This window comes from Gopherus evgoodei, unplaced genomic scaffold (genome assembly GCF_007399415.2).
Source record: "Gopherus evgoodei ecotype Sinaloan lineage unplaced genomic scaffold, rGopEvg1_v1.p scaffold_68_arrow_ctg1, whole genome shotgun sequence".
Taxonomy (NCBI): Eukaryota; Metazoa; Chordata; order Testudines; family Testudinidae; genus Gopherus; species Gopherus evgoodei.
Genome location: NW_022060089.1, coordinates 26,401 through 41,046, shown reverse-complemented (window position 1 = coordinate 41,046; position 14,646 = coordinate 26,401). Strand labels below are relative to the sequence as shown.

Sequence of the window (14,646 nt, the reverse complement as noted above, 5' to 3'; positions counted from 1 at the left end):
CATGGGGGCTGCTCCAGCTGTGGTCAGGGGCTTTTCATGGGGCACAGTCACGCACCCTTCCCCTAGGACCTCAGGAAAGTGCTTATGTCCGAGTCACGTCAGAGACATGATTAACACAGGAACCCCAGGAGCAGGGCCGGCTCCAGGCACCAGCGTAGCAAGAAGGTGCCTGAGGTGGCCAATGAAGAGGAGTGACATGCCTGGCTCTTCAGCAGTGATTCAGCAGTGGGTCCCTCATTCCATCTCAGAGCGAAGGACCTGCTGCCGAATTGCCGCCGATGCCGGCTTTTTTATTATTAATTAATTAATTTATTATTATTATTATTATTTTATTATTTGCTGCTTGGGGCGGCAAAAATGCTAGAGCCAGCCCTGCCCAGCAAGGGAACATCCACTGCACTAGAAAGGTAACAATACTGATATTAATATATGAGTTGTGAGCTCTTAGTAGCAGAAAAAAAAATCAATAATAATTTTTTTACATAGGGTTTTTATCCAAGTAACGGTCCCAAGTGGCAGTGGGAGAGGTCTAGGTTGAATATTAGGAAACACTGTTTTAATGGGAGGGTGATGAAGCACTGGAATGGGTTCCCTAGGGAGGTGGTGGAATCTCCTTCCTTAGAGGTTTTTAAGGTCAGGCTGGGATGATGTAAGGTTATGCTTGATGATTTAGTTGGCTTGAAATAGCCCTGGCTGAGATGATTTAGTTGGGGATGGGTCCCGCTTTTAGCAGGGGGTTGGACTAGATGACCTCCTCAGGTCCCTTCCAACCCCTATGTTCCAAGAGTCTATGATTAGCTAATTGTGTCATCTGATAAAGAGGCTCATTTAAATGATAGGTGTCACACCACATTCAGTAGTTCTGCAATTTGATATTTGAGTTCTTTCAGAACTCTTGAGTGAATATCATCTGGTCCTGGTGACTTTTACTGTTTAATTGATCAGTTTGGACTAAAACCTTTGTGGCCAGTTATGACCGAGAGTGCAGTCTGGGATCCAGTTTAACTGATGAGCCCCAAACAATTCAGGTGAGCAGGCTGCTGCTCTGCGGGTGACACAGCCAGGCTCTCCAGGCCCTGTTATCACCCAGCATGACAGAAGGTGGTGCCACCCACCCAGCTGACCTATCTGAGTGCTTTACCTAAGTCACCCACATACAAATAGGAGACAATATCCAATGTACCAGCTCTCCTGCCTTGCACCCTTGCTGCAGAATAATCCCAGAATTATACAGTCTTGTACTGCACAGGCATCTGTACAATGCAAACTCATTAATACGGGTCACTGTCCCCTCAATGAATCATAGAATCATAGCAGATAAGAATTGGAGGAGACCTCAGGAGGTCATCTAGTCCTCTGCTGAAAGCAGGACCAACCCCAACTAAATCATCCCAGCCAGGGCTTTGTCAAGATGGGCCTTAAAAACCTCTAAGGATGGAGATTTCACCACCTCCCTAGGTAACCCATTCCAGTGCTTTACCACCCTCTTAGTGAAATCATGTTTCCTAATATCCAACCTAGACCTCCCCCACTGCAAATTGAGACCATTGCTCCTTGTCCTGTCATCCGCCACCACTGAGGACAGCTTAGTTCCATCCTCTTTAGACCCCCCCTTCAGATAGTTCACAGCTGCTATCAAATCCCCTCCCCCCAAACTCTTCTTTTCTGCAAACTAAATAAGCCCAGTCCCCTTAGCCTCTCCTCATAAGTTATGTGCCACAGACCTTTAATCATTTTCTTTGTCCTGTGCTAGACTCTCTCCAGCTTGTCCGCATCCTTTCTGTAGTGAGGGGCCCAAAACTGAATCCAATAATCCAGATGAGGCCTTACCAGTGATGAATAGAGGGGTAGAATCACTTTGATCTGCTGGCAATGCTCCCGCTAATGAAGCCCAATATGCTGTTAACCTCCTTGGCAACAAGGGCACACTGCTGACTCATCCATTCTAAGGCCCAGGTCCTTTTCTACAGAACTATCGCTTAGCTAGTGGGTCCTCAAACTGTAGCAGGTAATGGGATTCTTCTGTCCTAAGTGCAGGACTCTGCAATTGTCCCTGTTGAATCTCATCAGATTTCTTTTGGCCAAATCCTCCAATTTCTCTAGGTCACCCTGGACCCTATCCCTACCCTTCAGTGCATCTACCTCTCCCCACAGCTTAGTATTATCCACAAGCTTGCTGAGGGTGCAGTACACCCCAATGTGGGATAGATAGGCAAGAGCTTTTGTTTACCCAGCTGACATTTTGGATCTCCATGAGAAATTGGTGGCTTTTCATATTCTTCTCTCTTACAACATAAACAAAGGTTGCACTGAGTGAGTGTATGGCTTCACTCTGTATATGGAAAGCAGAAACCTCCCTACCGTCTATGGCTAAGGTATTGTGCAGATCAGATCCTCTAATCAGTTTTCCCATTTTTGTTCGTTCCCATCCACCTTGTAAAACATCCCTTTACCAGATCCTCCAGACAGTAACTACTGTGACAGGCCCTGGTAGCACATTTCTGATGAACCTGTGCTAGCCGGGAGATGGAAAGTATCTTATAGCAGTGCTAGAGGTACAGACATTGTGGGTGAGTAGGTATAGCTACCAGTGGACCACTGAGATCTGTCCATAACTCCGGGGATCCTGGGTCCCCCTTTTCATTCCTCAGGGAGAAGGGAAGGGAACCCCCCTCCTGGAATGATCCAAGAAAAAAATCCTTATATGGAGCTTTGTGGAATCTCCATTCCCTGGCTGTTCCCTGGGCTTATAATGCAGAAAAAAGGCTGCTGAGAAAAATATGGTCCTATATTATTAATTATTATTATTATTTATTATATTATTTCAACAAGATTAAAGCTGTGACATCATGACTGTTAGCACTCAGCCACCCTCGAGATAGCCATGTGACTAATCAGAACCACAAGAACATTGATGACAGGCCTGGTTTCCAGGATTAGAACCTGCACCAGGGCTTGTGGTTCAGCTCAGTTGAGTAGAATCGCCAGGCATCCCCTGTTAATTGACATCCAAAAATTTGCATTGGCCATGATGGGGTTAAAGCTGGTGCACACTAAGCCAAGCAGCTGAGATTCCCTGATGGCCTAGTGGCCCCAAGGGAATGTGCAGACATGCTTCATAAAGATACCTGCCTCCGTGTCTGAAGAGATACTGTCTGCTGCCTGTGCAACATCACCGATGACTCCTTGTACTTTTGGGTGAAAACCTCTGGTATCAGCAGCTCCACATCTAGCAGGAATTAGGTAAGTTGGCAGGTTTCACTATCTTTAAAATGCGAAGAGAAGGGGAAAGCCGGAAAGTTGTTTCCATTTGCAAATGTTCTGTGCTGCAGCAGAGGACTCACTGGGCTATTGGGATGACTCAGTGACAGGGGCTGGGGGACAGGCAGCACTAGGTAGCTTGGGAACCCCTTCCCTGCATTTGTCCAGGGTCCATGGTCAGTTATTCAAGCTACGCAGAAATCTGAGATTCAAAGCGAGGTCGGAGTGTGAAAACCCTGATGCCCCAAGACAGGATGTCTCAAGGGCTCCCATTTCTAGAGATGCCGTATGCTCTGGGCTCGATCCTGCCAGAGGCTGAGTGATACAAGACCCCACGGAATATCAGTGACTAGTTCCCAAATTGCCTCAGGTTTGTTTGCTTCTGGAAATTTAATCAGCAAATACATTTTAAAAGGTTTTGTTCTCTGGCTTGATGATGAAGGCAGGAATTCAGAGCTGTGTTGCTCTGTGGTAACAGGTCTGGTATATTTCTGTTTCCTGACTGGCTAAGGGTTCCAGAATTTTATTCCCTGTAGAGACCCCTTAGAGTTACCGGCTACCTGCATCTCTGTCCCCTCTCTGGTCTCCGAGTTCCAGATGTCAGGTCTTGTACCCTGCCCTCTCCTGGGGTGGAATCTCATGATCCTCCCATCCCCCCACCCTGGGCTACGGCACACTATGTGTCAACTGTTGGTAGAGCAGAACCAAGCGGGTTTGATGCCCTTGGTCCTTCTCTCTGGGAGTCTGTGAGCAGTGATGAGTCAAAGGATCAGTCAGACTGCTGGAAACAAAATACTATTTAATCTTAACAACACAGGAAAAAGAGACTAACATGGGAGAATAAGAGAGTTTTCAGTTAACAGTCTATGCACATCTCTGACCCCGAGGCCTCCAACTCTGACGAGGACCCAGGCAGGCCAAAGGCCATCAGACTTCTCCAGAGGTGTCTGTGTCTGTCAGTCTGAAGAGCTTTTCAACAACAGTTGCCGCATTTCAGAACAGCATCCCAGCACTGGCAAAACAAGTTGCGTAACGTGGCTGTAGCCCAAAAAAGGTTCTTCCCAGCATGTATCTCTGGTATTCGCTCTCAAAATCCCATGCACTGCAAAGAGGCAGTGGCATAATTTGAACTCTCAGGAGTGGAGAAAATAGATAGATAGATAGATACTGAAATCTGTTTATAAATAGCTTCAGTGCAGGACAGATAAATGCAATGACAGCATTCACCATGCTCTCACCATGTGTTTACACACATGTCAAGATAAAATGGGCCACTCTCAGAAGTGGAGGGCCAGAAAGGTGGTCTGCGTGAATGTCACAATTGTAAAATCGCACAGCGCTCAAGCAGAGTGTGGGATTCAAAGCCACAAGACATCAATGGGGACCAGAGTTTAGCAGGATTCAAAAGGGGAGTGTAGGTGTATATGGGTTACCAGAATATTTAACTACAGTAGTGAAGATTTTTTTAAAAAAGTATTGGAAGGGCCCAAAACCTGCCTGATTTACAGCATAAGATATCTCTGACTATTCGGTCTCAGGGAAGAGGGGAATTTTCCCTGGGAGCAGGTTATCACATAGATGTCTATGCCTTCTTCTACCTTCCCCTGCAGCACCTGGTACTGGTCACTGCATAGTGGGCTAGATGGACTGCAGGTCTGATTCAGCCTGGGATTGCCGATCCTCCTCTCAGCGTTGTAAAGCGAAGACCCTATTCTTGCTGATCTGCCATGAGCTCCTGGGAGTCTCTAGACTTTCACTGAAAGCGGAAAGGGGTCTTGTTAAATATTATCTAGTCTCCTGTTCTTTTTTCTTTTCAGGAATGAAAGCTCAACATTTCTTGGACCTGCCCAGTTCATTATGTCAGCTGTCAATGACACCAAATTCAATTCTGCAGTGTTCCTTCTCACCGGGATATCTGGCCAGGAAGACATCCATCTCTGGATCGCTGTCCCCTTCTGCTTAATTTATGTTATTTCAATAGTAGGAAATTCAGGCATTCTGTTCATTATAAAAACAGATCCAAGCCTCCATGAGCCCATGTACATTTTCCTTTCCATGTTGGCCATCACAGACCTTGGCATATCGATATCCTCCATGCCGACGATACTGGGCATATACTTGTTTAACTCTCGGAAGATCAGCTTCAGTGCCTGTTTTGCCCAGATATTCTTCATCCACTCGCTTTCAAAAACTGAGTCCTCCGTCCTCTTGCTGATGGCCTTTGACCGCTTCATCGCAATCTGTAACCCGCTGAGATATTCTTCCATCTTAAGCCTGCCAAGAATAGGCAAAATGGGACTGGTATTTGCACTAAGCAATTTGGTTCTAGTATTCCCGCTCCCATTTCTACTGAAAAGGTTCCGATACTGTCGAGTCAATGTCCTCTCTCATTCCTTCTGCCTGCACCAGGAGGTCATGAAGTTGGCTTGTTCAGATATCACAGTGAATAGCATCTACGGCTTGTATATTACACTCTTAACAATGGGGTTGGACTCACTGCTCATCTTCCTCTCTTACATGATGATCCTCAAAACAGTGCTGAGCATCACATCCAAAGCAGGGCGCCTCAGGGCCCTGAACACCTGCGTCTCCCACCTCTGTGCCATCCTGCTGTTCTATTCAGCAGAGATCGGCCTTGCTCTGATACACAGATTTGGAAACGGCTCATCTCCCTTGCTTCAAACTGTCCTGGGCTACATCTCCCTGCTGCTCCCACCCCTGATTAATCCAATCATGTACAGTATGAAAAGCAGGCACCTGCGTGCAGGGATAATCAGGGCATTAGTCAAGTGCAGGATCAGTTCATGAACCACCTGCAGCGCTGCTGTCATGGGAGATGTCATAAACAGATAGCTAAGGGTTAACGTTCTTTTACCTGTAAAGGGGTAACAACAATAACCTGAAACACCTGACCAGAGGACCAATCAGGAAACAAGACTTTTTCAAATCTGGGTGGAGGGAAGTTTTGGGTGTGAGTGCTGTGTTCTTGGTCTGTTTTTTTTCTCGGCTCTGAGAGTGATCACAGGAATCTCCAGGCTTTCTAATCTTCTGTTTCCAAGTTGTAAGTACAAGGATAGTAAGACAATAGGTTTATATTGTCTTTTTCTATTTACATGTGTGTAGCTGCTGGAGTGTATCCTTTTTGGATAAGGTTGTTTATTCATTTTTTTCTTTAAGCAATTGACCCTGTATATTGTCATCTGGATACAGAGACTATTTTTAATGTCTTTTTTCTTTCTTTTTTATATAAAGCTTTCTTTTTAAGTCCTGTTGGAGTTTTTCTTTAGTGGGGACTCCAGGGAATTGAGTCTGCAGCTCACCAGGGAATTGGTGGGGGGAAGAAGTCAGGGGGGAAATCTCTTTGTGTTAGATTTACTAAGCCTGACTTTGCATACCCTCTAGGTGAGAGGGGGAGAGATTAGATCTCTCGGTACTTGTGTTTCCAGGACTGTAAACAGGGAATCTCATAGGGTCATCCAGGGACGGGAGCCTGGGAGGAAGTAACCAGGAAACAAGGGGAGGAGGTTATTTCCCTTTGTTGTAAGACTCAAGGCATCTGAGTCTGGGGTCCCCCAGGGAAGGTTTTGGGGAGACCACAGTGAGCTAGGCACTGTATAATTCCTAGCTGGTGGCAGCGATACCAGGTCTAAGCTGGTACCTAAGCTTGGAGGTTTTCATGCTAACACCCATATTTTGGAGGCTAAGGTCCAGATCTGGGAAGAAATGTTATGACAGGAGACGAGAAACATGGATCACCTATTCCATCCTGGAGCCTCCCATCCAGCTCTGGGTGCTGTGTGATCCATGGGGACTGCTCCAGCTGTGGTCAGGGGCTATTCATGGGGCACAGTCACACATCCTTCCCCTGCGTCCTCAGGAAAGGGCTTGTGAGTGAGTCATGTCAGAGACATGATTAACACAGGAACCCCAGGAGAAGCCATTCAGGCAGCCCAACCACTCCACGCCCATTGATGGCTCTGCATTCAGCAAACCTACAGAGTGCCCCCCCATCTAGCCGTAATTCCCCAGATGTGGAGCACAGCTGTGTCTGTGAGTGAGGGTCGACTCTGGCCCATTTTCTGGCCATCATTCCGCTCATTTGGTGCTGCCCCAGCAATGCAAAGGGGTGGAAACAGGCCTCAGCTCCCTGACAGAGGCACTGCCAGCTCCTATCCCAGCCCAGCCCATTCAGTGCAGGATGGCTGCCCTTTCTAAAGGGAAAAGTGGGACACAGGCAGGAGCCCCATCCCCTCTGCGACCCCGCCCTTCCCCCTCATCTTCCCCCAAAACCCATCCACTAGAGAGGCCAGAAGCCAGAGCTAAGCCAAGGTAAATGCTGCTCAGGGAGAAAGGGTCACTCTTTGGAACCTGGACCCTCCAGCTGCCCTGGGTGGGTTATGGGGACTTGAGGGAAAGAGGAGCAGGAGCAGGGCCTCGTAGTGAGGAGAGCTAGGACCTTCTCATCCCCTTCCCCACTGAGAAGAGACTCGCGCCATCCATAAGCTTCAGGTATTCACAGAATGGCACCGCAGGGAATTCAGACTTGGCCAGAGTAATCTGTGCTCCAGGAAGCCGTTACTAATGGGGAGAGGTCAGCCCAGCACCCAGGCTGCTCTAAACTCCACTGGGGAAGACAGAGAAAAGGCCAGAGAATCAAACCACTTTAACTGGACTTTGCCATCTCCACTCTCTGCATCGCACGGCGGAGCTCTGCTGGCACAGCACAGAATCCAGCCGGGCCTGTCAAAACTGAAAGGTGAGATTGCCGAGCAGTGTCTTGATTCCAGAAGTTGGGGCTTTAAGAAAGATGGGCAATAGTGCAAGTCTCCTGATGAAATCCAAGGAGCTGGCACTGCTGGCCGTATCTCAAGCGGAGCACCCACAAACGCAGGCACTGAGGGTTAGTTAGTGGCCACACAGTCCATCAGTTGCAGAGACGCTGTTACCCTCTGCACTTGGCTGCAAAGACCCCTGTTGTAAGGAACAGGGTTACACCATAGACAGCCGGACATAACAGTGACGGGCTCGTAGAGCCGCTGGGTTCCTGGGCACAGTTCAGAGGGTCTCCTCCCCTAGTCAGGCATGAGACACACACACACTGGGTAAGCAAGGCCATGCACATTCTTAATAGACATGGGAATGACCCAAGCCAAACTCACATGCCTGCTGCTAGCTCTCTATTGAATCCACACAAATTCTTCCCCAATCTAAGTGCCCCCAAAGTTGGTGACGTTGGAAATTTGGATGCAGGGTTTGAGATCTATCTCCAGCTACAAAAGTTCTTAGTGCTCACAGAGCAGGTGAGGATCAGGATCAGACTGAGGGGCAGCCCATCTAGGCTGTGTTCTGCCAGGCAACTCTCTACAGATACTTCGCTGTGTGAAAGCATGTCCTGATTCCCCCTCTTACTGCCGAGCTGCAGGAGGGGCCCAGAACTCCTCATCAAAGGAGGTTGTGCTAATGACAGGCTGCATCACCAAGGGATGTTGGGAAGGGTTCAGTTTCTCCACCCAGAGCCCCAAATCGTCCTTATGAGGCACACAGAGCTGAAATCTCTCTAAAGCTCTTAGCTCTGGCTATAATTACTGTAGCATCTGAGCTCTTCACAATCACAGACATGTTTATCAGTACAACACCCAATGATGCTGTGCTTTTAACTCCACTGAGCAGATCCCAAGGCCAGAATGCACCACTGTGATCACCTAGTCTGACTCCCTGTATAGCGCAGACCAGAGACCTGCCCCACAATAACTCCTAGAACAGAGTTAGAACAACCTCCTGCCTTGATTTAACAGTTCTCAGTGATGGAGAATCTACCACGGCCCTTGGTAAATTGTTCCACTGGTTAATTACCCTCATTGTTAAAAAATTACACCTTAGTTCCAGCCTGAATGTGTCTAGCTTTGGCTTCCAGTCTTTGGATCCTCTTGTAAGTTTCTCTGCTAGCTTGATTGTTAAACATTTGGTCCTCATGCTGGTATTTACAGACTGTGATCAAGTCACACCATAACCTTCTCTTTGTTATGCTAAATACATCGAGCTCCTTGAGTCCATCACTATAAGGCAGGTTTTCTAATCCTTTAATCATTCCCATAGCTATTCTCTGACCCCCCTCCAATTTAACAACTTCCTTCTTGAACAGTAGACACCAGAACTGGATCCCTGCAGTGGTCACACCAGGGCCAAACAGAGAGGTAAAATAACCTCTCTGCGCCTACTCGAGATTCCCCTGGTTGTACATTCCAGATTGCACTCACTTTTTGAGCCCTAGAACTGAACTGGGAGCTCACGTTCAGCTATTATAACCCCCAAGTCGTTTTCAGAGTCACTGTTCCCCGGATTGGGTATCCCATCTGGTATAGATTGCCTGTGTTCCTTGTTTCTAGATTTATACCTGTATATTGAGCGGTATTAAAACACTTATTTTTGTGGCACAGAAGGACTAAGTGTGTTGCCTAAGGTCACAGGAGAAGTCTGTGGAAGAGCCTGGAATTAAGTCCGATCCTCTGTGTCCCAGGGTAGCACTTTAACCATTGAACCATCACTCCTCATGGGGGCTAGTGGCTGGAGAGGGGGCAGCTGGCAGCTCAGCAGGCTGAGATTAGCAAAAACGGAGGAAATTAAAGTCCTGTGACATCAGAAAACAGGAATACAAGAAGAATTCCTTTGCCTGATAATAATGCAGAGTCATGCTTTCTCCTGAATCGAATTCTTTTTTGGACCCAATTAACTTTTGGCCTTTACAACATCCCTTGGCAATGAGTTCTTCAGGCTGTATGCACGTTGTGTGAAGAAATACATCCTTATATTTGTTTTAAACCTGCTGCCTATTAATTTCATTTGATGACCCCACTTCTTATGTTATCATAGAATATCAGGGTTGGAAGGAACCTCAGGATGTATCTAGTCCCACCCCCTGCTCAAAGCTTATGAAGAGGACTAAATAATACTTTATTTACTTTCTCCACATCAGTCATATCCCAACTAAGTTGTCTCTTTTCCAAGATGAAAAGTCCAAGTCTGATGAATCTGTTAATCTCTCCTTATATAGTAGTTGTTCCATACCTCTAATAATTTTTGTTGTCCTTCTCTGTAGTCTTACCGTTCAAATGTATCTTTTTTGAGATGGGGCAACAGGAAGTGCACGCGATATTCAAGATGGGGGCGTGCCATGGCTTTGTACTGAGGCAATTTGATATTTTCTGTTTATTATCTATCCCTTTCCAAATGGTACCTAACATTCTGTTCAGTCTTCTTTGTCTGCTGCTTCACCATGAATGGATGTTTTCAGAGTACTGTCCCCAGTGACTCCAACATTTTTGAGTGGTACTCAACTTTTTTGAGTGGTAACAGCTAATTTTGACCCAATCATTTTGTATGTATCATTGGCATTATGTTTTCCATTGTGCATTATTTTGCATTTATCAACACTGAATTTCGTTTGCCCTTTTGTTGCCCAGTCCCCCAGTTTTGTGAGATCCCTTTGTAACTTTTTGTAATCTTCTTTGGACTCCAGTGTATTGAGTAAATTTGCTCATCTGCAAATTTTGCCTCCTTTTTTCACATAATTTATGAGTATGTTGACTACGACTGGTCCCCGCACAGATCTCTCTGGCACACCACTATTTGCAACTCTCCATTCCAAAAACTTATCACTCTTTCTTTCTTATCTTTTAACCAGTTACCAACCCATGAGACCACGTTCCCTCTTATCCCAGGACAGCTTTCTTTGCTTAATAGCTTTTAGTGAGGGGCCTTGTCAAAGGTTTTCTGAAATTCTAAATACAGTATGTCCGCCGGATCCCCCTTCTCCACTTCCTTGTTGATGCCTCAAAGAATTCTAGTAGATTGGTGAGGCAGGATTTCCCTTTACAAAAGGCATGTTGATTCTTCCCCAACAAATTGTATTAATGTGTGTGTGTGATAATTCTGTTCTGTACTATCATTTCAACCAATTTGCCTGATACTTAAATCAGGCTTACTGGCCTGTAATTGCCAGGATCACCTCTGGAGCACTTTTTAAATATTGGCATCACAATAGCTATCCTGGAACATAAGCTGATTTAAATGATAGGTTACAAACTAATTAGTAATTCTGCAATTTCACATTTGAGTTCCATCAGAACCCTTGGGTGAATCCCATCTGGTCCTGACGGCTTATTGTTTAGTTTATCAATTTGTTCCAATTTGTTCCTATGTGATCGGAATTTTATACATTTTGCCAAAGGAGGTCTCACCAGTGCCTCGTATAAGTATATTAATATTTCCCTATCTTGCTCGATACATTCTAAGATCTCATTTGCTTTGTTCACAGATGCATCACATTATTGGCTCACAGTCATCCTGGAACTGACTAATACATCAAGTGATTAGAACACCTGCAGCCAATCAAGGCAGGCTAATCAGGGCACCTGGGTTTAAAAAGGAGCTCACTCCAGTCAGGTGTGGGGAGCCAGAGGAGAGGAAGTGCGTGTGAGGAGCTGGGAGCAAGAGGCACAAGGAGCTGAAACTGAGAGTGTGTACTGCTGGAGGACTACAGAGTACAAGCGTTATCAGACACCAGGAGGAAGGTCCTGTGGTGAGGATAAAGAAGGTGTTTGGAGGAGGCCATGGGGAAGTAGCCCAGGGAGTTGTAGCTGTCATGCAGCTGTTACAGGAGGCACTATAGACAGCTGCAATCCACAGGGCCCTGGGCTGGAACCCGGAGTAGAGGGTGGGCCCGGGTTCCCCCCAAGCCTCCCAACTCCTGATCAGACACAGGAGGAGCTGACCCAGACAGTGGGGAAGATCACTGAGGTGAGCAAAACCTGCCAATAAGCGCAGGACCCAAGAGAGTAGAAGAGGAACTTTGTTACAGTGTGTATAGAATTTCTATAGGCTTGGGTAATTGTAACTTTAATAAAACTTATCAAGTAGACTAGGCCTTGTACGGATGAATGTATGTGTGTCACTACCTTTGGTCTTTATGTGTTCCTAGAGACTCTAAATTTGAAGCAAGCAGCAAAGTTGACTTTGAATCTGTTAAGATTGAAACTGTAGCCACCAGAGCCGAAGCCATGGTGGTGTAAAACCACATTACAAATTTTACTTTAAATAAAAGAAAAGGCTACAAAATCAATTTTTCCTTTTATTTTTTCCATCCACGTGCACAATGAATTTTATTATGTACATCAATATCGAGGTAATTTGCAGATGTGTGCCACCAGTAGAAACAAAAAGCATAAATATAATATAGTTTAAAAAGTTACCATTGGACTAATTGCTCCAGCCAGGACAGGTTAAGTATTTTAGAACTCAGTCACTATTCATAGACTCATAGACTCATAGACTTTAGGAATGGAAGGGACCTCGAGAGGTCATCGAGTCCAGTCCCCTGCCCTCATGGCAGGACCAAATACTGTCTAGACCATCCCTGATAGACATTTATCTAACCTACTCTTAGATATCTCCAGAGATGGAGATTCCACAACTTCCCTAGGCAATCTATTCCAGTGTCCAACTACCCTGACAGTTAGGAACTTTTTCCTAATGTCCAACCTAAATCTCCCTTGCTGCAGTTTAAGCCTATTGCTTCTTGTTCTATCATTGGAGGCTAAGGTGAACAAGTTTTCTCCCTCCTCCTGATGACACCCTTTTAGATACTTGAAAACTGCTATCATGTCCCCTCTCATTCTTCTCTTTTCCAAACTAAACAAACCCAATTCCTTCAGCCTTCCTTCATAGGTCATGTTCTCAAGACCTTTAATCATTCTTGTTGCTCTTCTCTGGACCCTCTCCAATTTCTCCACATCTTTCTTGAAATGCGGTGCCCAGAACTGGACACAATACTCCAGTTGAGGCCTAACCAGCGCAGAGTAAAGCGGAAGAATGACTTCTCGTGTCTTGTTTACAACACACCTGTTAATGCATCCCAGAATCATGTTTGCTTTTTTTGCAACAGTATCACACTGTTGACTCTTATTAAGCTTGTGGTCCACTATGACCCCTAGATCTCTTTCTGCCATACTCCTTCCTAGACAGTCTCTTCCCATTCTGTATGTGTGAAACTGATTGTTCCTTCCTAAGTGGAGCACTTTGCATTTATCTTTATTGAACTTCATCCTGTTTACCTCAGACCATTTCTCCAACTTGTCCAGATCATTTTGAATTTTGACCCTGTCCTCCAAAGCAGTTGCAATCCCTCCCAGTTTGGTATCGTCCGCAAACTTAATAAGCGTACTTTCTATGCCAACATCTAAATCGTTGATGAAGATATTGAACAGAGCCGGTCCCAAAACAGACCCCTGCGGAACCCCACTTGTTATACCTTTCCAGCAGGATTGGGAGCCATTAACAACTACTCTCTGAGTACGGTTATCCAGCCAGTTATGCACCCACCTTATAGTAGCCCCATCTAAATTGTACTTTCCTAGCTTATCTATAAGAATATCATGCGAGACTGTATCAAATGCCTTACTAAAGTCTAGGTGTATCACATCCACCGCTTCTCCCTTATCCACAAGGCTCGTTATCCTATCAAAGAACGCTATCAGATTAGTTTGACACGATTTGTTCTTTACAAATCCATGCTGGCTATTCCCTATCACCTTACCACCTTCCAAGTGTTTGCAGATGATTTCTTTGATTACCTGCTCCATTATCTTCCCTGGCACAGAAGTTAAACTAACTGGTCTGTAGTTTCCTGGGTTGTTTTTATTTCCCTTTTTATAGATGGGCACTATATTTGCCCCCTTCCAGTCTTCTGGAATCTCCCCCGTCTCCCATGATTTCCCAAAGATAATAGCTAGAGGCTCAGATACCTCTTCCATTAACTCCTTGAGTATTCTAGGATGCATTTCATCAGGCCCTGGTGACTTGCAGGCATCTAACTTTTCTAAGTGATTTTTACTTGCTCTTTCCTTAATTTCTCTTCTAAACCTACCCTCTTCCCATAAGCATTCACTATACTAGACATTCCTTCAGACTTCTCAGTGAAGACCGAAACAAAGAAGTCATTAAGCATCTCTGCCATTTCCAAGTCTCCCGTTACTGTTACCCCCTCCTCATTGAGCAGTGGGCCTACCCTGTCCTTAGTCTTCCTCTTGCTTCTAATGTATTGATAAAAAGTCTTCTTGTTTCCCTTTATTCCCATAGCTAGTTTGAGTTCATTTTGTGCCTTTGCTTTTCTAATCTTGCCTCTGCATTCCTGTGTTATTTGCCTATATTCATCCTTTGTGATCTGACCTAGTTTCCATTTTTTATATGATGCCTTTTTATTTTGTAGGTCACGCAAGATCTCAAGGGTATGCCAAGGTGGTCTTTTGCCACATTTTCTATCTTTCCTAACCATCAGAATAACTTGCTTTTGGGCCCTTAATAGCGTCCCTTTGAAAAAGAGGGTCACTG

At 45.5% G+C, this 14,646-nt stretch overlaps 1 protein-coding gene across 1 annotated transcript; it reads left to right on the top strand.

Moving 5' to 3' along the window:
- Positions 1-5,118: 5,118 nt before the first annotated feature.
- LOC115643702 (olfactory receptor 51G2-like) lies at positions 5,119-6,069 on the top strand. Its single transcript, XM_030547710.1, has one exon. The coding sequence runs from the start codon at positions 5,119-5,121 to the stop codon at positions 6,067-6,069; it is 951 nt and encodes a 316-aa protein (XP_030403570.1).
- Positions 6,070-14,646: the final 8,577 nt, after the last annotated feature.